The 25111-nt window shown below is 33.5% G+C and overlaps 1 protein-coding gene across 1 annotated transcript in view; it reads left to right on the top strand.

Moving 5' to 3' along the window:
• The first annotated feature begins 7094 nt into the window (after positions 1-7094).
• ix (mediator complex subunit intersex) overlaps positions 7095-25111 on the top strand; it is a 30697-nt gene continuing 12680 nt past the window's right edge. The window contains exons 1-2 of the mRNA XM_085822513.1: positions 7095-7368; positions 18800-18846. Coding sequence (XP_085678639.1) covers positions 7201-7368; positions 18800-18846 — 215 coding nt within the window. The 5' untranslated portion in view covers positions 7095-7200. The remainder of the gene's footprint in view (positions 7369-18799; positions 18847-25111) is intronic.

The raw sequence follows: 25111 nt of genomic DNA on the forward strand, positions 1-25111 counted from the left end.
AATTACTTTTAAAGTAAGGTGACGTCATTGATTACATCATCCACAACATAAAATTTCATAAACAATAAAATTTTTATTTCAAATAAAAATGCAAAATTAAATTAATTTTTAATATTTAGAAGCCATAAATAATATTTAAAACACGGAATTTATGCATAATAAAACGCATAAATTTTTTTTATAAAATGACAACAAACTATCGGTTACCATAAATAACTTATCCATCAATGGGTTTACCATAAGTAGTATTACTCGCCAAAATCCGTGCAATCGTCTATTAAAGTAGCACCAATATAAATAGTTTCTGAAAATCGTAATAGCCAAATTTCCGGAGCACTGTAAATGCAGTTTGCCCTTAAATCATGTAAGAATAACGATAGCAATATTCTGCGCAGTTCAAAATTAATATATAATTTTATAAAACTTAAAACTTAATTTTTAACAACTAACTATTATCCTATTGATAATATAAATTGCAAATTAACACATTTTGTATACTATAATATAAATGTCACAAAGAAAAATATGGAGATTTATGCAACTGAGTTCACTGCAGTAGTAGCTGTGAAACTAATAATTTTTCATAATACATTTTTCTTCGTTTTATAATAATAAATAATAAAAAATCTGATGTGTACACCACATGACTTCCTTGTACGGAATATTAAATTATACGCATTTTTTCTTGCATTTCATTTAAACTTATTGGATTGAATTAAATCTACTTCGCCGACAGCGCATAAATCACAATAGAATAAATGCATTCTTTAAAACTCACTCTAGTATTTGTTTACCATAGCGACACTCTGACGCTAAATTCACTTAACAGTATTATATTTCGTTCATATTATAACTCATAATGCACAATTTATATCATTAAAGAATAGAATCATCTAATCGTTGCCACATGTTCTATTCAAATACTATAATAAAGCTAGAATGATGTATAAAAGAAATTAAGCAAACAAAACAAAAAAGAAACAGTTTTTCACATTTCAGATTGTGTATTTCTCATTTAATTAATTCAGTTTTCACTTCGCGAGAAAACAAAAATACATAAAAACTCAAAATATCTATATTAAAAATTACGAAGTAACTCTTAAACACTTATTTCCTCGAAAAAATTCCAGAAAGAATTAAGCATGATTTAATTGGCAATAATAAATGAATGCGTTATCTTTGTTGTTGTGAAGCTAAGTTTTTTAGATTGGCAACAAATCCACTAGTCTCCTGTTTCAAATGTAAACATCAATGGCCGCCATTAAAAAAGGGCTTAGCGGCACTTAAACAACTTTAAAATTGTTGATAATTCTAAAAATATTGTATACAGATTTACTAAAGGCATAAAAACCTTAACCGGAAGATAAAAACAACATAATTCAATCATTTCTAAAGCAAAAAATGTACAATTTACAAACATATAAGAGTAAAGAAACTGAGATCACTGAGCAGCCGATTGCAACCAAAATACGAGGTGCACATCTACATGTTATAGCAGTCCTACATACAAAATGTCAACGTTCTGAGGCTACTCGTTTTTGAGTTATGCGAGATACGTACGTATTCCTCAGATTTAATTTTAAAGCAGTTTTATAATTTTTTAATTTTTTTGGAGGAAATGAGTCTTTTATTCTGTCCTTACGTATAGATATCACGCAAAAACATCGTTAAATTCCATTCGATAGCGGTCAATATGGATATTTTCGTTGAAATACGCTGCCTGCAACTTTTCGCGATTACAATACTTCCTTTTTACTTCGTACAAGGAATTAAAAAGTACTATCTGTACACATTTTAAATATTCAAAAAATAAATAAGTTATTTTTAATCTTGTAAGTTACAAAATTTATGTGCAGAATTTTTTATTTTAAAATCATGTAGCTCAAAAAGATTTTTAAGCGTATTTATTGCAAAGATCTACCATAGGAAATAGACTAGTGTAATTCTAATGCATATACCGTAATTTCGCACGTATAGTCCGCACCATCGTATAGTCCGCAGACACGATTTTATATAAAAAAAATTTCAAAAATCGTCAGATAGTCCGCACCACCGGATAGTCCGCGGACTATACGTCCGAAATTACGTTTTTTTAATACGGCAATATTCCCATGCTTTTTAAACACATCCTTTTGTTTGCGCCAATTTCTCACTGCTTTCTCGTCCACTTCAAAATAACAGGGTAAAATCCTAGTATACGATGCAGCCTTGGCGCGACTTTGAAAATTATCGCCAACACCAAAAATGATCCAAAGAACGTCTATATATATAGTATACACACATAGTATATGTATATATACACATAATATATATATACTATATACTATGTTTAACTATATATTTTCTTTGAATGACCCGTTAACTACTCATCGTATATCTCCCGTTTTCACTGCTCATCATAAAGTCGCCAAAAGTAGCCAAATCCCGTGTGCACCGAATACTAGGATTAAACCAATAACGGCCCGCTTCTCTATTTCCATCTTTGTCAACTACCTTGAGTTTAACTCAGCAGTAAAACTCCGGCGATGTTTCATCAACGTTATCGAAGATGAAAGACAAAATACGAAAACAAAATGCTGTGCAACGTGCTATACTCGTGATAAGTGGTAATGAAATGTGACCTTCGACCCCACTCACTCGGTGTTGCCAAACCACGCTATAAGTAAACGAATCACGCTTTTTTTTTTTTTCGTACTCCAGGTATTTGCTACTATGGCTCCTAAAAACCGAGTTGACGCATCAATTACTTTTCCCCCTCTCGGCAGTTGCGCTAAAGCAGTGCGAAGGATACTGGGATACAACACTCTGGTTGCGCTAAGTGAGTGCTCATACAAGACTTTCTTTGGCTCATATCTCGGCATCGCTTGATGCGCCAGCCTGGATTTTAGGAGCTCTACTTGCTACTACTTATTCGTTCTGCACTATGCTCTATGGTTTACTATCGATACGATACATACGAATGTTTTCTTGGAATCTCGCGCTTTTTTTATATTTGATCATCGGCAGTTCACGACAGCGTGTTTTTTAAATTTCAACGATTTTAACCGTGAACAACCAGCGTATTATCCGCACTGGTGGATAGTCCGCAGCTTCAAAAATTCGCATTTTAAACACAGATAGTCCGCGGACTATACGCGCGAAATTACGGTACTTAAGGCACTTGTGTTAGCTTCCTTTTGTAGTTAAATTAATCTCTCATAAAACGATTGTGTAAAAGTTTATAATTGGGTGCGCCTTGTTTTTGACGCCAAGATCGCCAAGAAATTGTGCCAGGAAGGCACAATTTCAAGATGGCCGCTACACAAAACCAAAATAAAAAGTCAAAGAAATGCACAAACTCTATGTCCATGTACACATCTATCTGTTTTCACTTAAAAAAACATCCCAGAATTGCACAAACTAGGCATTGCGCACTGCCTTAAATTTGTCCATGTACACATCAATCTATTTTCATTTTAAAAAAATCGGGAAGCTAAAACAAAGTTAAAACTATTATGGTAACCAGAAATGAGGTTTCATCGCCACAATTTAAAAAAACTATCGCTAATCGAAGGAGCAACCAATTCTACACTAGAGCCAACAATTGTAAAAGATATTGTAAAAGACAAACATTTATTTAAAGAAAAATCGTACTCGTTACTTAATAACGTACACGTAACGTATTCGTAAACGTACATAACATAACAGACGTTCTTACTGCATCGTACCAATATACATTTCAATCGTACATCATCTGAATATATTTTAGCAATCTTTAGCAATATTGCTTTGAAGCAAGAAGAAAGGAGATGAGAACTTTAACAAACGCCGTTTCATCCAGTCCATGAGGAATATATTTTGAAATTATAAAATAGAACGACATCCAGAAATTAGCTGTTGCCATTTCTCAATAGATATTTTGTCTAATAACAATAAATAATTTACAAACGTGCTTACACATGTTAAATCAAACTATGGACTAACACAACCACTGATTTTCAAGGACTAAATATACATGCTAATTTAATATTTAAACTAAAAAACTCAGCAATGTCCCATGAAAATTTAGAATTAAGTATAAATTCTTATAAAAGCATCTTTTTATATTAAAATGTTTCAGTTTTACTGATATTTCTAATACTAAAGCTTGTTGGTAACCTTAAATATCTACAATAGAAGGTATTAAACAAAATAACATTTTGATATTTATGTGTATTCATTAAAAATCAATTACAACAGTTAAAATGTTAAAACATGGCCTGATGAAATTAATAAAATTTTAGCAGCATAAAATGTTCTATGACACTAATTAATATTAATGAGAGAAAATTGGTTTTGTATTTATGTTCTTGCAGATAAACATATCTTTCCCGAATTCGGCTATTTCAGTAATTTAGAACAACTATTCATGAACTATGAATATATTATTATTACACTTACATTTAAAAGTTTGGAAAACGTTATTCAAGGTCTTGGTAATAGTTTTCAATTAACTGATATACACTTAATATTCTTAATAAAAACATTATTAATACTGGTAAGCATCACGCATATGAAAAATTTATAAATCGTGTCTCGTTTTCTGCAGAAATTTTCACAGATGTTTCATAATTAATTGATTTCTTCATTTCGGCCTTAACACGGCTTGTTAAAAATACCGTGATATCCGGCATTACTTCCAAACAAATATTGTTCACATGCTTTTCCTTGAATAAAAAAAGACCCTACTTGTTGACATCAAGGGAAGAGAAATCGTTTCCAAGCATATTTTTTAATTTCTCGCAATAGCCATAAATTTCTAAATTCTAAAAATCAATTGATTTCAGAGGAATATCTGCTATCGACTCCACATGCGAATGTAAACACAGCACATGCGGATGTTTTTGTTCTTAAACACGTGACCACATTTTCCCTCTTTTTCTCTTGCGGAATGTATCTTATTGCCCCATGTGGGGCGTAGGCCCTACGTTGGGAAACACTGATTTAAAATCAAAGCATCGGACAGCGATGACAAGTTGGGATTTCCAATGCCTGTCTTTTTCATTATGTGAAGATCAGGATAGACACCACAGGCTGAGCAGCCAGTGCCGCCGCACCAAGCTGCGGAATTATGGGCGGCAATATTTTTAGAATTTACGAAGAAATTGGGCTGCAGAATTTCTGAGTCTCGAAGTTTGCACCAACGAGATAATATACTGGTAGAGAGCGTATTGCAACCTTCAGCCGGTTCCAACATTAGTGTCACGTGACTGCTGCGCGAATTCTGAAAGTGCGGAAATACTTTACATTGCTTTCTATGGGACGAAAGACTGCTGCCCTGCTTGGTCACATAAAATTTAAGTAAAAGTGGTTATTCGCTGCAGCGCTTACGGATGTAAAGAAAGTTTCGTGAAAGGAGGACTTGTAACCTTTCATAGGTAAGTTAAAACTGCATAATTTATTATTTTATTTTCAGTATTTTTGTCATTTTACTATCTCTGTTGAATTGGTTGGAAAGTTTCAGCCATATTGTATAAGAAAATTGCCGCCGTATATGACATTTTCAGCATGTATTATTAGCATCAAAATGTATTAAATACTGTGACACTATTTACTGGAATCACCCTTTACAAATAATTGAATTTTATATGTTTTTTCCGTGTATTCCGTTGAAATAGAAAGCTGCGCCAATTGGCGTTAACCTTTTTTCGCCAAGTCGTACGCGTTTTGATTTCATAAACAATTACTGCCTGCGATAAAAAAAGAAAAACGCTATTATTAGCATTAAATTATTGAGAAAAGATTGTGTGATATGTTTACTTTGTTAAAAAAAAGCTAAAGATCTTGATTCATGCAACATTGAACATAAACAGTTAAACAGCATTATTTTAAAAATCAGATTACTTTTATAAAGCTCAATGCTTTATCATTATTTTCTATAAAATCAATTAAAATAAAAATAATCTGGATTATAATTCTGTCTCATCTACGATGCTGTTAGAAATTTATTGTAATTGAAAAAATGCGATGTGAAAAACTTACCATATTTTAAATAGTATTAAAAAAAAAAAAAAAAAAAAGGAGAGAGAGAATTTTTTAACTGTAATATCGTTTTGATCATAATAATAAATACTGAGTTGAAGTTTGTTACCCTTTGATACATATTCAGTATAAAATAATTTTTATAGTTAATAAGATGTATTGATCCCCCCATGACATACACATGAGGGTGGAAATCAGTAATTAAGATTGCATTATTTTGTTCCAGTAATATAATCTCAAGAAAAGAGAGTGCATTATTTTGTTCCAGTAATATAATCTCAAGAAAAGAAAGGCAATCAATGGCATAAATACATATAATACAATGTGATTTTCTTTTTCTCTTTAGGATGCAATGCATTAAAATTAAACGAGATTTTTTTTACCTTCTCAAATATTATAACAGTAGTGCAATTAATTTTTTAACGTTATTCAAAATTAAGGTTTCCATCTCAATTTTTTATTATTTATTTTAGATTTTCTTCCTAAAATTATTTAACCTAAACATCTTAAACAATGGTGCAAATAATTTAAAGCAATTATTAAAAATATAGATAAAATATTCAGGAAAAAAGGGGTTAAGTTATATCTAAATATAATTGTAAAAAATCGAACAACCTAATTCGAGGCCGTTGTCTGCTGACTGCTAGCAGATGGAAATAAAAAGTACTACCTGCCATATCAAAAGCGGGCCAAACTGTCGATGAAACTGGCCTAAGCTATCACTCCCCAAGAGCGCCAAGAGCATTAGTCACGTGGTATATGTTGGAGACACCCTAGCAGACGAATTCTCTGTGGGTGAGCCGTCTACCTGTTATATGTCTGTTATATATACCGGCCAGCAAAAAAACTAGCGCCGGCCCTGGTGAAGATTTGTGATTTTTTTACATAATTCATATTATCAGAGGACTATTAGAAAGAATAGTAATAAATTAAATAGTATTTTCTTGTCAAAGGGGCCAATACTGTTAAAGTGGGCAAAAGCATTGAGCAAACTTCGATGGTTTGCATAATCGATAGCAAACTTGCTTTCTGCCTATCATGTATTTCTTTCTCGCACGGCCATCTTTTTAGTCTTTCGGGCAAAAAGACGGGGAATGTGAGTGGTGCACCATAGAAAGTGCTGTATAGCTGTAAGCCGTTAGCTGTAGGTCGCATTGACTTATGTTTTTGCGTATGATTTTATCCTTAATAATATAGAAAATGATGCAAGCACCGATGGTTCAGGTTGGTCCTCCAATGCATCCTGGTATGCAAGGACAACAGCCTCCCCCACCTCCTCAACAAACTCAAGTTCAACCAATAGAACTCAAATATGACAGTGTAAATAAAGTGAAAACTCTTATTTGGTCCTTGAAGGATTCATTCGCTGTAAGTTATAAATCATATATTATATGCTTTCTGTTTGAAACTGTTTATAGTAATCTAGTGTAAAAAAAAAGTTCGAAGCATGTAAAGAAATAGAAAAGGTAAAAAGCTACACGCATGTATCTGTCATAACGTGTATATTTCGGTACTCTTCTGTTATCGGAACCGAATTCAGAAGTGTATATATGTACATACGCACACACATATACCCACATATAATATACACACACACACGTGTGTACATGCGTTTGTTGCAGAATAAATTTCAAGAATTCAAGAATGGAATTACTTTGGTAGAACCTTTACTATGTTTTTGACTTTGCCAACATTTTTTACATGAAAAATTTAGCAATATGTTGTTTGAGTTAATTTTTTTCCTTAGACTGAAGCAAGTTTCATATTTTATTGCTTAAAAATTCTAAACATTGTGGAAAATAGCTTAATGAATATTCTTCCTAATCTACCTTTAACATCCTACGTTGAAGAATCATATCATCAAAAATATTATAATGGGAGTGCAAGTAAAAGTGAAGTAAATGTGTGTGCATGGCTGTCTAAGATAAACATTTCTTATGCCAGCAGGGCTAACGGCAACATTTTTAGAATTCAGAGATACATCAATCAAAAAAAATTTAGTAGTGCGAGAATTTTTAGTATTTGGAGGAGGCTTTGGGTGGCAGAATTTAGGAAAGTCAAAACTTTTAGAATTTAGAAACTGGACAGCAGACTTTAAGACCCTCTCAAATTACACCAATGGCAAAATACCTGTTGTCATTCTGTATGCTAGTAAATTATGCTTCTAAACTGTAATGAATTAAATAATGAAAACTAATATTTTTATATGTATTTCTGAAATGAAGAATCATTTAAAATTTTTTTTAATATTTTGAGTGCATGTTAGATTAATTTCATAGCTTTAATTAGTTACTGCATGTGATTGATTATCACATTTCCTTATTAAAATTTTATAAAAAATTCAAACTTGGATGTACTTTGGCTTTACTGGAGAACTGTGTACCTTTCAGAGGAGCTTCCATCTTCAAAATTTTTCCTAGTGAAAATTAAAATTTGCATCTTTCCTTCCAATATACATTTTTGCTTAAAAGTCATAAAATACTTTAATATGCAAAGTAACAGTTTAGTAGACTTGAATATTTAATTGCTTTGTTTTCAAATAATAATTTGTCAAATTAGCTTTATATTATGCAGCATAAAAGTTTTAGTATTCACCAAAAAATATCGAGCCATATATTTAACATGTAATGGTTTAAGTAACTGTTTTCTTGTAAAATAAGAATGAGAAGTTAGGTTGAAGAAATCTTATTTTATTAAGTGAAATGTGACATTTATGGTACTTTAACCATTTAGCAACATTAAATTGACCTGGTTGCCAAACTGCCATTTAAGCCATTTTGAAGATATTTAGTGAGTTCTAATAGATAATACTTGAGTACAAGCTTTAAAATAAAATTAGTGTGTTTAACGCAAAAATTTAATTTATATATTTTAAGTGATGAAGTATTGAAATTTCAAACACTTAAAATGCAGATTTGAGTATAGAACCTACTATAATTCTCAAGAATTTCAAGCTTATTGTTTTAGCTTATAGCATATTATTAATATTCATTATTTCAGCAAACACAGAACCACATATTTCTTATACCACATATTTGAAACATACCACAAAGTTGCTGTTTAAGTACTCAAAGTTAATTTCTGATTACTTTTTAGCACAAAAAAAAAGGAATGATAAATTATCATATTAAATATGGTATTTTAATGGTACAACTCTAATATACGCCCTAATTTCACCAAATGTGGCGATATGTGTTCTGCGCTGGTTTTTGGCACGATTGCGTGTTCTATGGCAACCCTGTTGATGTTGAAAAATCTTTCGCTGGAGCTCGTTGGTTCGCCTCTGTGTCTGAGAAGATGGGAAGGAAAGATAAAATGGTAGTTGTTGAATTGAAGTTCGGCAAAAGGAAATATGATTGTGATTATCCTGTTGAGGGGTAGTGGGTATTTGGAAGTGTGGAAAGAGGGTCTGGGAGATTATTTTTAATGGCAGTGCATGATAGAAGTAGGGATTTGTGATTTTATTTATTTGTGAACTATAGTATAAATTTTCTGGATAGTGTGTCTGGCTGTCATGTAAATATGATAGTGATTACGTGGTGGCATGTTAAAGGCGGTATGAAATTTATATTTCTGCTATTCGAAAACGCATTAATTCATGGTAAGTGCATTTTATTTTATCCTTGTAATGTTATGTTCATTGGTTCTTTAGTATGAATTTCTGTCGTTATTGTTGTTTTTTTAAATTGTTTGAAAATTATTTTAGTTTATTTTGTTGTTTAGCGTCTAGACTGTACAATTTGTAGATGTTTTTTAAGGTTGAAACAGAACGCTGTGTACATGGTATTATTTGAAATTTATTGTTGTTATGTTATTTTATTAAAGCGAGAAGTGCGTAGATCGTAGATTCCTTCCTTGCCTAAATTGTGCAATTCGTAGAATTTTTTTAAAGTTTAAACAGGATGCTGTGTACATGGTATTCTTTGAAATTTATTGTTGTTATGTTAATTTATTAAAGCGAGGTGTGCGTAGTTTGTAGATTCGTTCATTGCCTACATTGTGCAATTCGTAGATTTTTTTTAAAGTTAAAACATGTCGCTGTGTACATGGATTCTTGTCAAATATTTTTGGTTAGAAACTTTGTTTTTGCTATCTAAATTTTTTGTTTTTGTTTCGCATTTTTAGCTAAATTGTGTGTTCAAAACGTAGTTTTTGCATGTGCGAAAACCGCGTTTTTGGAGACATTTTAGGCTAAAAGTTCAAAATGTAGACAAAAAATTTAGATAGTAATATGGCAGCGGGAAGTTTCTCGCCAAAAATATTTGGCGAGAAATTTGGCGACTTGAGGGCGCATATCAGAGTAGTTCCATTTTAATTATATGCTTTAATTCTTGTTCAGTTACAGGTTTTCATCATTCAAAGCCTTGTAATTGCCACTTTGAGAATTCCTACTAAATTGCCACTCAAACATTTTTTGTTCTCGACAACCTTTCTGTTCTCTTCACTGTCGGTAGTGATGTTTTCTGGATTTAGAATCATACTACAGATTTTGCTGTCTATTAGTTGATTAATGATTTGGACATTGTTGATGAAATAATTCTTCTTTAATGAAAAACTTTTTTTGTATTGTCTTCATTTATTGCCACTTGTCCTCATTTCCTTACAAAGTCCATTAATTGGAAAATTTTTCTTTTTGTTTGTGATATCTGAAAAACCTTCAAATTCGCTGCTTTCATTATAATACTTAACTAGCATCTGCTATGTTGTTGACGAGGTATAAAACTGGTGACTAAAGACATGTTGTTCTACTAAATTTTGTCTTTCTTCTATTGTACGCTGCCAGATTATATTAGTTATCTGTTATACTTATGACTATTTCCTGCATATGCTTAAGGTTTATCTGAGTCCTGAATAAATAAATTCTCACATATACTTAAGGATTATCCAGGGCAATGCTAGACATTTTGCAGCCTAGTGCATTCTCTGTGTATCCGAAATTCTGCAGCCAAGCATCTACCTAAATTCTAAAAATTTTGCCGCCTCTAAATTTTACTTCTCAGAGCCTTGTCTAAATTCTAAAGATTTTGCTATCCCTTAACTTTGTTGCTCAGGGCCTCTTTAAATTCTGAAAATTTTACCTCCCCTAAATTTTGCTGCCCTTTGCGGCTGCACCAGCTCTGGCACCTGTCCGAGACTTAACTGAATAACAATTCAATTGTTTTCAGTTCAAACAGCACTGAATGTAATATTTTGGTCTGTAAGTATCATTTATAAAATCTACTTTTTGTATATAGAAAGAAATTTCTATTAACCCGACGGCACGCACGTCCTAATAGTAACATGAGAACGTGTGTTGGGTCGAATAGGCCTGTGCGCAGTTTTCTTTAATTCATGTGGGTACAACTCTGATAAACGCCCTAATTTTACCAAATGTGACGATATGTGTTTTGCGCTGGTTTTTGGCACGATTGCGTGTTGTGTGGCAACCATGTCGACGTTGAAAAGTCTTTTGGTGGAGTAGTTTCTTAATTGCTAGTTGGTTCGTGTCGCGTGTGTTTTTGAAATGGCCTGTGTTGCGATGAAAGACAGATGTGGTGGGAAGGTTTCAGCTGCGTATTTTAGATTATGTGCAGAGTAAATTTAGTATGAAAAGGTACAATGTTGGAGTTGTTAACGAGTCTTTTGTTCACGGACGTATTTATGGAGATCGTAGTGTATTTTTAGAATTTCTGTGGGAGTCGGGACTTTTGAAACAGAGTTTGACGTGTCCGAAATGCGGAGCTGATATGGGAACTCAGACGAAAACTGGTGTTTCTGATAGACTTGTGTGGGTTTGCAGTAAAATTGTTGCTAATAAAGTATGTGGGTGTCAGCGGAGTTTAAGGTTTGGATCTTGGTTTTCGTGTAGCAAGTTAACGTTGGAGGAAGTTTTTATTGTTACTTTCGAAATTTTGAATCGTAGGAAGGCATGTGATATAGCAAAATCGTGGAAGTTTTCTTCACAGACGTTGTGTGACTGACGAAATTTTATTAATGAATATATTTTGGACTTTGCACGCTCTGTATCTGAGAAGATAGGGGGGAAAGATATTTCTGCTTTTAAAAGAAGCTTTCATTATGGTAAGTGCATTTTATTTTATTGTTTTTATTTTGTAGAATGTTATATTCATTGTTTTTGTTATATATTGTTATATTCATTGTATATTCATTAATTTCCGTTTTTATTGTTGTTTTTTGAATTGTCTGAAATTTATTTTAGTTTATATTCTTGATTTGTTTTTAGTGTAGATTGTGCAATTCGTAGATGTTTTCTAAAGTTGAAACAGAACTCTGTGTACATAGTATTCTTTGAAATTTATTGTTGTTATGTTAATTTATTAAAGCGAGGTGTGCGTAGTTAGTAGATTCGTTCATTGCCTACAGTGTGCCATTTGTAGATGTTTTTTTAAGTTAAAACATGTCGCTGTGTACATGGATTTTTGTCAAATATTTTTGGTTAGAAACTTTATGTTTTTGTTATCTAAATTTTTTGTTTTTGTTTTGGATTTTTAGCTTAATACGTGTGTTTTCCAGTTTGTAGGAACCTTCAGGTTGCATCCTTGCATATATTTCTAAATTCCAGGTGTAAAAGGTTTGTGAATCAGCTAGAACAAACATTTTAATACCATACTTTGCAGACTTACTGGGAATATATTGCCTAAAAGGACATATGCCTCTAAAAGGTTCTAATTTTTCATCGATGGTGACGCACTGAGCCTGTATGACTTCTTACAGTTATTTACAAATAAATCAAACATAGATCTTACAGGAGCAAGTTTATCAAGTTCTTTCCTCTTCATATGATCTCTAACATCATTGAATCTTAAACAACGTAACAGAAATAAAAATCTCTTATAAGACCTAGTCCGGTGGAGTATTTCCAGTCCTGTGCCATCAGTGGCCCAGATATCATTCACATTAACATGGGAAGATTTATGTACTCCTCAAAGGTAAAGAAGACCGCTGAAGGCTTTTATTTTGATTAAATTTGTTTTTTTGGTTTTTTTTTCCCCCAGTCGTGGCATCTTTGAAAATTATCCGCAATCTTGTTCATATAAATGTTCATGCAATCAACAATGCGCTCTAATATGGTATTTTCGAATAGTAGTAAAGAGTCTTTAGGGGACGATACAGTTCTGCCATCACCAACATTTCGAGGTAATTTAGTGATAACATTATGGGAAAGTGTTCTTATATTTTGTTTGGGCTTTTTTTTTTTTTTTTTTTTTTAATTCCATTTTGTAATCCCATCTTTTTGCATGTGCGAAAACCGTGTTTTTGGAGACATTTTAGGCTTAAAGTTCGAAATGTAGACAAAAAATTTAGATAGTAATATGGCAGCGTAAAGTTTCTCGCCAAAAATATTTGGCGACTTGAGGGCGCATATCAGAGTAGTTCCTTCATGTGACTTATTATTGAACCAGTAATATAAATTTTATACCATGATTCATAAAAATCAAGAGAAGTTATATAATTGAAAACTCTGAATTAATACCTAGAAAAATCTTGTTAAATCTTTACAATGTTGAATAAGATAACAGAATAAAGTAAGATAATTGAATAGTTGAAGAAATTAATGAATTAATGTATTTAAACTTTTAATACTGAAACAATACTTACATGTGAAGCTACAAACTTGATGCTGGTATATATTTATTGGCATATATTATACACTATGGAAATTTGCTCGCTGCAAACATTTTTCTTTTTTCCCACATTTTGTGCATGATGTTTTAGTCTTTCGTAGTGGAACATAAATGGCATCTTTTCCTTGCAGCAGCTCTTAATTTTTTACAAGGAGGGTCCTCAACTTGTTCAGGCTGTGTTCTGTTTAATTACATTCACAAACTCCTAGAAATATTAGGTTGGATTCTTCTGTTTTCATTGTGCTCCTTTAGAAGTTTTAACGCAAGATCCTTAAGAAAGAGCCTCCTTTTACGGTACTTTACTTCAGGTTTATCGGTTGACAATAATGGGACATGAGCGTTGATAGCAGCTATATTTAACATACTAAAAAATACAACTATCGTCCATCAGTTGCTAATTCTAGCTGTAGAATATAATGCTGACATTTCGTCTACTACATCCACTGCACCTTTCGTCAGGTTATAAAAAGTAATAATTTCAGGGTTTTTGGCATGAGCAGATGAAGGATGTATAGCATCATCACTATGCATAGTTGATAATAAAAGCACATAGTATTTATTCTTTTTGGGAGTATATGACGCTAAAGTCATATTTTTCTGAAATCCAAAGAGCGTTGAATGCAATTCTCGTTTTCTGGAGCAAGTGAATTAATTCGGTATTTCTCTTTTACTTTTTCTTATTGCTCCAACAAGATTAATTGTTTTTACCTAAAAGGTCTTTAGCTAGACCAACACTCGTATACCAGTTATCAACAGTGAGGTTTCTTCCTGTGTTGAAAATAGTTGCGACAAGTCTTATAACAACTTTGTCCACGCTGTTTTCCAGTTTGTAGGGACCTTCAGGTTGCATCCTTGCATATATTTCTAAATTCCAGGTGTAAAAGGTTTGTGAATCAGCTAGAACAAACATTTTAATACCATACTTTGCAGACTTACTGGGGATATATTGCCTAAAAGGACATATGCCTCTAAAAGGTTCTAATTTTTCATCGATGGTGACGCACTGAGCCTGTATGACTTCTTACAGTTATTTACAAATAAATCAAACATAGATCTTACAGTAGCAAGTTTATCAAGTTCTTTCCTCTTCATACGATCTCTAACATCATTGAATCTTAAACAACGTAACAGAAATAAAAATCTCTTATAAGACCTAGTCCGGTGGAGTATTTCCAGTCCTGTGCCATCAGTGGCCCAGATATCATTCACATTAACATGGGAAGATTTATGTACTCCTCAAAGATAAAGAAGACCGCTGAAGGCTTTTATTTTGATTAAAATTGTTTTTTTGTTTTTTTTTTTCCCCCAGTCGTGGCATCTTTGAAAATTATCCGCAATCTTGTTCATATAAATGTTCATGCAATCAACAATGCGCTCTAATATGGTATTTTCGAATAGTAGTAAAGAGTCTTTAGGGGACGATACAGTTCTGCCATCACCAACATTTCGAGGTAATTTAGTGATAACATTATGGGAAAGTGTTCTTATATTTTTTTTTTTTTTTTTTTTTTTTTTTTTAAATTCCGTTTTGTAATCCCATCTTTCCCAGTATAAATTTTGCCTAAACTGGATGCATCTATTTCATTATCTGAATCAAATTCTTCTTCTGATGAAGTTTCATGAGCACTAAATTGCTCTTCATCATCATCATCTCCATTTATTGATTCTTCATGTGTTGATACTTTGGTAAGTAATGTTGGAAGCTGTTTCATTTCATCTTTATAGCTTAAATAACAATGCATCTTTTAAATTCTCATACAAGCGTTATTAAAAAAAAACATGAATGCGAGAACGCACGTTGGGTCTTTCAGACTCAGAGGTTCAGTTCCTAGCTAAAGATAGCTTTGCGTAATATGACCTTCTACACAATAAAAAGGGGGTGACCTTGGCAGCAGGTACTGGTAGACTCAACTATTTTCACAAAAGGGGAGAGGTTTCTCAACCCATTGAATATTTGCCCGGGCTTGTAAGACCCAGTGCGCGTTCTTGTGGGTTAAATTTCTCCTCGTTAGCACACTCAACACTCCGCAGTGAGCTAGCCGAAGTCTGCAATCATCACCAAACATAATATCAACATAAAAGATTACCATGCTCTTTTTATTGAATTACTAATTAATTTGTTTACTAATTAATTTGTTTAATTGTTTAGACAGCACTATTGTGTGAGTCGTCCAGCTGCAATGAGTTTATAGTTCTGCGATAGTGAAAGCAGAAAGTAAATGATTCGCCTTCAGTGCTGAAGTGAAATTAAATATCAGGACTCTCCATGTGTTTCATTATGAAAAAATATCAAAAGCATACTGTTGTATGCGTACACGTTTGTAATAGATTGAATGCAGAAGTCCGATAATAGGTTAATAAAATTGAGGTACTTTTATGATGTAAAACTATGATGACTATAAACGTACTATGACGACGTACCGAGATATCTCACCAAAACTAGCAACCCTTGTAGGTTATAGAGGTTAACCCTAGTGTAGGTTATAAAGGGCGCTAAAATAAAGAGCATTATCCCACACTAGTCCAGCACTTGCTATTACCACACTTTTTTTCTGCTACATTTATGTGGATTATTACGTGAAATTTTTTGTGATTATATTTTTCCCGATGGGATATCAACATTTTCTGACTTCCTTCAAATGACAAAGAAGCAGTAGAATTTTTCAGAGAGGTTGAAATTTTACCCAAAGAATGTGTAAGTTTGGTGTGCAAACTGGTATGTGGTTTGAAAACAGTCGTATTGAATTTTTAAAAGTTTAAGATTTATTTACTTTTAAATCATCCACTAAATGGGGCAAACATCAGTTGGATTTATCCAATAAGACTGTTATTGATTGGAGTAATTATATGCATGAAGGATTTTGGAGTATAATTGCAATATAAAATTGGAGGGACCGGAATGATTGTCAAAAGCCTTTTTACACATCGAAAGAATAATCAAGATCGTATCTTGCCACAACAGTGGCTCTTCGGTGGAATTTGCAGAGTTTCAGACCAGAAGGCAATAACGTTAATGCATAAAATCCAAAATAATATTGCTGAAGGCTCAACAATAATGTCAGATTCGGGGCCTGGATATCAAACAGAGGAGCTCATTGCTGCCAGTTTTGAACATTTTAAGGTGAATCATCGATACAATTTTGTTGACCCATCTACGCAGACTCATACTGAACACGTTGAAAGGATGTGGGGTTCTGCAAAATGGAAGAACAAATGACAACATGGGACAAGCCACCATCATTTGGATACCTATTTAGCTGAATTTATTTGACAGAAAAAACAGGAATTGCCTTTTGATGCTATTTTGAAAGCTTTTTCCCATCTCCCCATTAACTTCAACTTTTTCTTTTAACCAGTTCTAAGTAAGTTAATTTAAATTTTTTAAATTTGTATCTAGTATTATATATATATATATATATATATATATATATATGTTTATTTATAATATGTATGTATATATATATTCAGGATTTTTGGTTCTTAAGTTTTTGTTCCTTTATAATTAGAGCTTTTATTTTTAAAAGAATTTATAAACATAAACCAAAAGACGCCAATAAAGATTTTTAGTGGCAAATGTTGCCAAGGTAGGCGGCATGCAACGTAAGTACCAAGATTTATTCTTATCAGAAGAAATATATCAGAACTCTGGAATTTTCCTCATGACATTGGTACAGGTATTCACAATATCGTGCAGTATAATAAGTAGTCATACTCCAAACTACTAAAATCATTAAATACAATGCAATGCAAAGTGCATTTAAAGAGAAAGTTCATTCTAAAATCTTAGCTCACCTGGTGCTAAATAACTTGCAACAACAATAGCAAAGCAACTAACTAAACAACTGAGCTTAGATACTCTTTATCCAGCCTTTAATGGTTTTCAACCGGTTGCGAGATATTTCTACTACTTTCTGCTTCTCGAAATTACTGGAAAGTAATACAAAGGGGGAATTATAGTTACAGCTAGCATAGAGGTCAATTATGTTTATTCAATTTTAATACAAATTACCAAGATGCCCATTTTTAAAAAGAAAAAGTTATTGCTGCTGATCCAGATATTAGACATCCAGATTTCACACTTTCTACTGTATTATTATTTTAAGTCATTTTATTACTTAAAACTGAATTTCTATTGCTATACCAATTTGCTAACGGTTTCCCTTTATGTCAAATATGAATTAGTGCACATTCTTTGCAGTTTTGACTTTTAATGGATTTATGACTTTCTTTAAAATGTGTTACAGAAATGTGAGAAGATCAATAATACACTAAGAGCTTGACTTTACAGAAGCTAGAAAAATGCCAAATTCCATATAGTTGAGCAGATAAAAAACAGAATTCATGTTAGATAAACCAAATCATTGGGAAAAATTTCCACTCTTATAGAAGCAGTCATCTTATTTGTTACCTGCTTGAATATCGAAAACCTACATTTAAAGTTGTACATAGTTTTGGAAATGACAAACAGTATGCGTGTAAAAAGAAATTCAGTAAAATTATACAGTTATTCAAAATTGTTATTCAACATATTCACAATGTGATTCTTTATTAATTCTGGGCAACTAATTACGCTGTTTTGCAGTGTTACAGTTTCGTAAGGCAATGCTGTGTCTTCTGTCATCAGCTGTTAAAATAGGCAAGGAATTTTTCATTTAAATTCATCCACTGAGTTTAAAGGCTTTAAAAATCAAAACTGCTGTAGTTTACTCATTGGTACATGAGCTCTTATCGGTCAGGGGCCATTTCTGAGATCATACCATTTATAAATTATCTGTATCTGTTAATCTACCAATAATGAAGAATAAATGTTTTGCCTTTTATGCCAATTATAACAAATTTTATTAGTATTCTTTTTTTCGGGGGGGAGGGGGATTTTAAAAACTGCAATCTGCAGTCTCACAGATAGATGGCTGTTGCATATATACACCAAAAATTCATATGATCAGTTAAAGGTCAGTTGGCAGTCCTAAAGAATCTTCCCAGCTTTACTGATTATTAATCAGCTCAATTACTGTTATTATGATTATTTATCTTTTAAGTAAAAGACTTATTCCTGGATTAACTGGCATTCTTAAATTTTATGTATGGCTATATTAAAATAATAATTTGTCTACTTAAATTTGGAAAGTTGCATTTTAAATTTTTTTTTAAATCTTGATTTATTATTTTTGTAGAATGTTATGAAGGTTGCTGGTGCTCGAGTGAATCATATGGCTGCAGGGTATGAAAATTTATTAATTTCTCATATTTATGTTATATAACTGTTTTTGAGATGTGTTATGAAGCACACAGAAATTGAAGAAAAAAATTGGTAAGACAGCCTATTAAATAGTAAAAACAACATTTAATAGTTATGACATCTAGTATAAAAATATTTGGAAAAATATCAAAAAGTCTTGAGGAAGAAATTTTTTTTTTTTTTTTTTTTTTTTTTTTTTTTTTTTTTTTTTTGCTGTGTCTTATACAAGAAAATTATTAATTGAATTGGTTTAAAAAAAAACCTAAAATCTGCAGGGTGTTCAACCTTTTCTCCTTTTTTCTCTCTTTCTTTTTTTGGAGGGGGGGAAAGGGTTATTGAATATTCATTACATGACCATTGAGGGTAAACAATAGATTTTCTAATATGATATCATTAAAGTAATGGAATACAAAATCAAATTAAAAATATCAGTTTTCAACAAAAGTTTCCTGCCACTGCAAATATCTTCTGTGCAAATAATTCATGTTGGCATTTTAAATCATATTTTGTCAAACAATTTTTGGCATTTGAAAGAAAGAGACATGCTGTAGAAACTGTGTTACGAAATTTATAAAAAAAATACCATTATCTTTAAGTACAAGGTGTGACTATCACACTACCAGATTAGAAACATCATTTACTTCCAGTTCTGTTGCAAAAAGTCAGCTACAGAATGTCATCAAATCGTGTGTACAGCTGTAGGTCCTAATGTTGTACAAGGGCTATTCAGAAAGTATTGAGACTGAATTTATTATGCAAAACAGGTTTTGAGTCAATCTCCTTCGAATGCTCCATTGGATGTAACACACTTTGCCCAACGATGTTTCCAGTCCTCGAAGCATTTCTGGAAATCCAACTTTGGGATGGCCTGAAGCTGCTGTGTCGAATTCTGTTTTATGGTCTCAATGTCCTGAAACCAGTGTCCTTTTAAGGTGTTCTTGATCTTGGGAAAGAGAAAGAAATCTGGAGGTAACATGTCCGGTGAGTAGGGAGGATGTGCTACTTTGATTGTTCCGTGTTTTGCCAGAAACTGCTGTACAAGGTTAGATTGCTGGTGTGCGCTGGGGCTCCGTCATGATGAAGCATCCAGCGAGAGGACGCCCACAATACCGGCCGTTTTCTGCAATCACCCTCTCTAAATCTCTTCATTAAGTCCAAGTAGAATTCCTTGTTCATTGTCTGGCCCTGGGGAGTGTACTTATGATGAAAAATTCCATCTGTATCAAAAAACACAAGCAAAATGACTTTGATCTGGCTTCGCACCTGCCGTGCTTTCTTTGGCCGAGGAGACCCGAGGCTTTTCCATTGTGACGACTGCTGCTTTGTTTCGGGATCATATCCGTAAATCCACTACTCGCCTTCAGTGATGATGAGCTTCAGGAACTCTGGATCATCGCTTGCACTTTGAAACAAATCAGATGAGATTGCCAGTCGTTGGAATTGCTGATCCTCAGTGAGGAGACGTGGCACAAGCTTTGCAGACACTCAGCACATGTTCAAGTACTTTCTCAAAATTTCATTACATAATCCTATAGAAATGCCACACTCTTTGCAATTTCTCGGACTGTTTTCTTGGACAACGACGATCAGAGTGCATCACAGCCTGCACTTGTGTAATCTTGTCCTCATTGCAAGAGGTGGACAGGCGTTCAGAACAGAGTTCACTGTCCTCTGATTTCCAACCCTCCTTAAATCGCCAGAACCACTTGAAAACCCGAGCATGACTCATCGCCTAATCTCCAAATGCTGTTTTCATCATCTTGTAGGTTTTGGTGCCCATTTAATAATTTATAAATTTACTGAGCTTAAAGCAAAAATTGATATAAATTCACTGCTCCGTGTTTTCAGACATTTTCTGTTTTCAACGAATGCACGCAAGCACTCCACATGAAAGAAGTCAGTGTGACTGAACGGCGCACTGTACAGACCTGCCGGTTTTTGTGAAACAAGGTGAAGCATGCACATGCATGATGCACACAGTCCCACCACTAGGGGTTTTCTGGAATAAATAGAATAAATTCAGCCTCCATACTTTATGAACAGCCCTCGTATTATATGACACTGTGAAGTTTTGGTACCGAAAGCTAAAAAACAAGAACTATGATATTCAAGAAGCAGAGCATTCTGGCCGGCCTACTGATGTTGATGAGGCCCGCCTGCAAGATCTTGTGGAAGATCAGTATACAACCACTCAAGAGCTTGCCAAGGATGTGGACGTTAATACCATGTCCGTTAGTCGTGCTGTGCATTACATATACTGTAATTACCGGAAGAAAGGCTGCATCAGCGTAAATGCTGCACTCGAGATAAATGGTGGGAAAAAATTTTAATTGAACAGAAACGCCGCAATAGATTAAATTGCACGTGACATCGTCCCGGGCCGTATAGATGCAAAATCTCAACCTAAGTCCTGATATATGAAATATCAGTTAAGAAAAATGCATGAAATGAAACTATAACTCAAAAATGAATTAAAGGTAAGAAATGTTGAAAATATATTTACGTTCATGTATATACTTATATTTACCCACTAAAGAAGTCCATATTTGTAATACTTGGACTATATTATAAAAAATGTTGCAACAACAAAATATTAAATTTGGATGACAAAAGGAAATTTTAAATTTTACTTACAAAAGGAATTAAGCAAACTATACATCATATGAAGCCATCAAAATCTGATTCTTCACTATCTGAATTAAAAAGATTTAGTAAATCCTGGTCTAAGTCTTCCCAGATCGTCACATTCATCCTCTTGGTTTACAGTCTCTTTATCTAAGGATATAATTTCAGCTTCTTTAAAACCTGCTATTATTGACGATATTTTTACCGATTTCCACACACTTCCCTTTGCAACTTCTTCATAAGATGCTCTACGCATTTTACTGCTTTTGGTATACGTAGGCAATCTTTCACTCATCCAACACTCCCACCGCTTTCGGAGTTCAGCATTGAAGTATTTATTACCTGACAAATCTGATGGTTGTAAGATTTTTTCTCAAACCACCAGGAATTGTTGCTACGGTCGTACACAATTTTTGACATCTGGTTTTCACTGACTCAAGTAAATGAGCACACATGGAATCCATTATCAATAACCCTTTTCGTTGGAAAAAAGATCCCTTACAACACTTCCAAACTTTTTGTAGCCACTCATGCATGATTGTTTCGCACATCCAGCCGTTCTCGTTTGCACAAACACACATGTAAATGACATTCTTTCATGCCCCGTCGTAAGCACAGATACAGTTTTTGCACAAGTTTCATCAACAGTTCTATTTTCAGGAGAGTCGAAAGCTAACAGTGTTTCATCCATATTTATTATCTGTGACCGAAGAAGTTTTTTTTCTTTTGTCATTAATATCTGTCTCATATTTTAGAAAAGATACCTTTTTATCCTGCCAGTCCATTGGTAATTGTTGCCAATTTGTTGTTCTAGTATGCACAGAAATACTTTTTCTTTTCATAAATCTGCTAAACCAGCAAGGCCCATCTTTGAAATCATTTATGTTCATTTGTTTTGCTATAAATTTTGCTTGCAAGCGAATTTTTACAGTCGAAATTGCCATTCTCTTTCCTTGTTGCTCCCTTATCCAGTTTGCAAGGAGGTCGTCCTCTAGATTCGGTCACCTTACAGTACCACTTCTTTAAGCTCGTTTCTGTTGTGGCATATTTTTAAGAAGTTCTTTTTCAGTTCTCCAATGTCGAATACATCCTCTTGTCCACTTCAAACTCTCGAGCTGCTGCTCTATTTCCAATTTATTCAGCACATGAAATTACTTTAAGGTTAAAATCAGCAGTGTAGCTTCTGTGCCGTTTAGGTGCCATTTTCAAAAATTTTCCGCTCACTTCTTACTTAAAAACTATTCAACAGGTACTTGTACCCAAAGTGGTGGGATCTGTATCTGGCAGAATGTCAAGAAAAATCAATTCATGCTGAAGGGGAAATACGTCAGAGTTCGTTATTGCAAGGCAGGTGGAGTTATGTCCACCTCCACCTGAAAAAAATTGCAGAAAAGGCAGGGTTGGGGAGAGGATGGGTCCTGGAAGATTCATCAAATGGCAGAGGAGAGAGACTATTAAAACTGATGAGAATGTTGATTTGAAAGGGGGAAGAATGTTATTGTTCTGAGATCCCGCGTAGGGTAAATAAGGCATTTAGGTCCGTTCAAGGGAAAGAATGTAAACAAAGTAACGTTTGCAAAAAGCAACTGAATGGTCTTTTGTGTGGGAACAGCACCAGTCTATGTACAATGACAAGGCCATCCAAACTATGTACAATGACCATCATAGGAAATAATATATTTTTAGTGCATCTAAATGCCGCATGGGTAGAAACACCGCACCCGCTGAAAATTTAAGTTTTAAACATGTAAACGCCATGGCGTTTCTTCCGGAAATTACAGTACTTGACCTACAAGTTCAGTTACTGGGTGCCGCATGATCTGACTCAAGCAGATAAGAACAGACATGGTCGGGCTCTGCTCGAATATCAATGCAAGGACAAAATTCTGGACCGAATAATCACTTGTGATGAAAAGTGGGTTTGTTTCAACAACACAGGCTGAAAAGGGGGATGGTCTGCACCAGGTGAGCCCATCAGTAGCATCGCAAAGTGTAGTTTGGCTAATGAAAAGATCATGCTTTGTATTTGGTTGGATTGCCATGGTATTATCCACAAAGAGTATCTAGAAAAAGGTAAAACTCTTGACAGTAGAGTGTAGAGCGAGATGCTAGTCCATGTTGATGCTGCTTTCAAGGAAAAACATCAAACTGAGTTCTGGCTCGAAAAGCTAATGTTCCATTAAGATAATTGATGCAAAAGCAAAGTTTAAAGTTTATAAAATTAAACATTTAGCAGCAGTAGCTATAGAAGCTCCCTAAGGTTATGTGATGTGCAGACATTGAAGACAATAAAAGGTTTCAAACTTAACCAATTTATTAACAATATATAAAAAAATAAAAACACAATGAATAAATTTAAACAATATCAGTAACTTAGAAATTATAATATAACCATCATTATCAAAAATTTCATATATTAAATAGTATTTTACCTGGTCTCCAAAATATTGGCATTCAATTTGCGAAAAACGTATCCTAAACAGAAATTATGTGGTTTCAAATGAAATTAGCTACACTGTCAATAGGTCCACGCTTAATGATCAAGAAAGCACCTGAAAATTAAATTAAGTCCTTGAGAGCACTTAAATCCGGCCTAACTACGCTCACTGTAGTTGAACGAGAGAAATCATAGCCCAGTAAAACATCGCCGCTAACTTATGTTAAATGCCGCCTTCATGAAGAACATGGATGCCGCCCACGGCAGTCACTCACATTGTAGCTTCTTTTGAGAATCCAGGAAAAGTCATCTTGTAGACTGGAACCAAGGAACTTATTCAGGAAAAGTCATCTTGTAGACATGAACCAAGGAACTTATTTAGGAAAAGTCATCTTGTAGACTGGAACCTTGGAACTTATCCCCGGACTGTACGCATCGCAAGACGTCTTTCAATAGGGGCTGGAAACCGCACACCCAAGAGCCAAGAAAGCAGGAACTAGAAGGAATGAGCCAGAGCGACACGAGATACTTATACCAGAAGTAGGCATGACAAAACATCTCACGGCAACCAATCAGCTATCGGCACGACTTGGCTTTCCAGATGACGTAACATCACGTTTCGTTTTTGCATCTTAATTAGGCTGAAACAGTCCGTTCTCAACACAAACAGTGGCAGGAAAAAAAAGAAGTAGAAGTAACTACTATATCCCTTTAAAATAAGAACTAAGCCTAATAAATATTTCAAGGAGGAGAGATGATGCAGAAAAAGGTTTACAATAAGTCATATTTTCCAACAAATGCCCCCCACATCATCATCTCCGACCTGAAATAAAATTGAACCCCAGTATCTTTACAAAATTCAAAACAAGAATAAATAAATATCACAATTTAATTCAATTCAGAAATTTTTAAGAAAAATATTCCTTTAGGAACATCTTATTCTATTTTTCAAAATTTTACCATAACAAGAAAGTCCAACATGTTACAAAACAATACAAAGACATATGTATGATCATACATTCAATACATTTACCCAGGGCCCTGGTCAATCATACAACATTCTACACTATACAGTTTTGCATTATCTAATACTCATCATAATATGACTTATAACATATTATTTTCAACTAAAGAAAACACAAAAACAAGTTTCACAAGAAAATTGTTCCACAAAATTTTATCAAG

Source organism: Stegodyphus dumicola, chromosome 8 (genome assembly GCF_044657685.1).
Source record: "Stegodyphus dumicola isolate Sdum_Otavi_A_Nest chromosome 8, ASM4465768v1".
NCBI classification, from domain to species: domain Eukaryota; kingdom Metazoa; phylum Arthropoda; class Arachnida; order Araneae; family Eresidae; genus Stegodyphus; species Stegodyphus dumicola.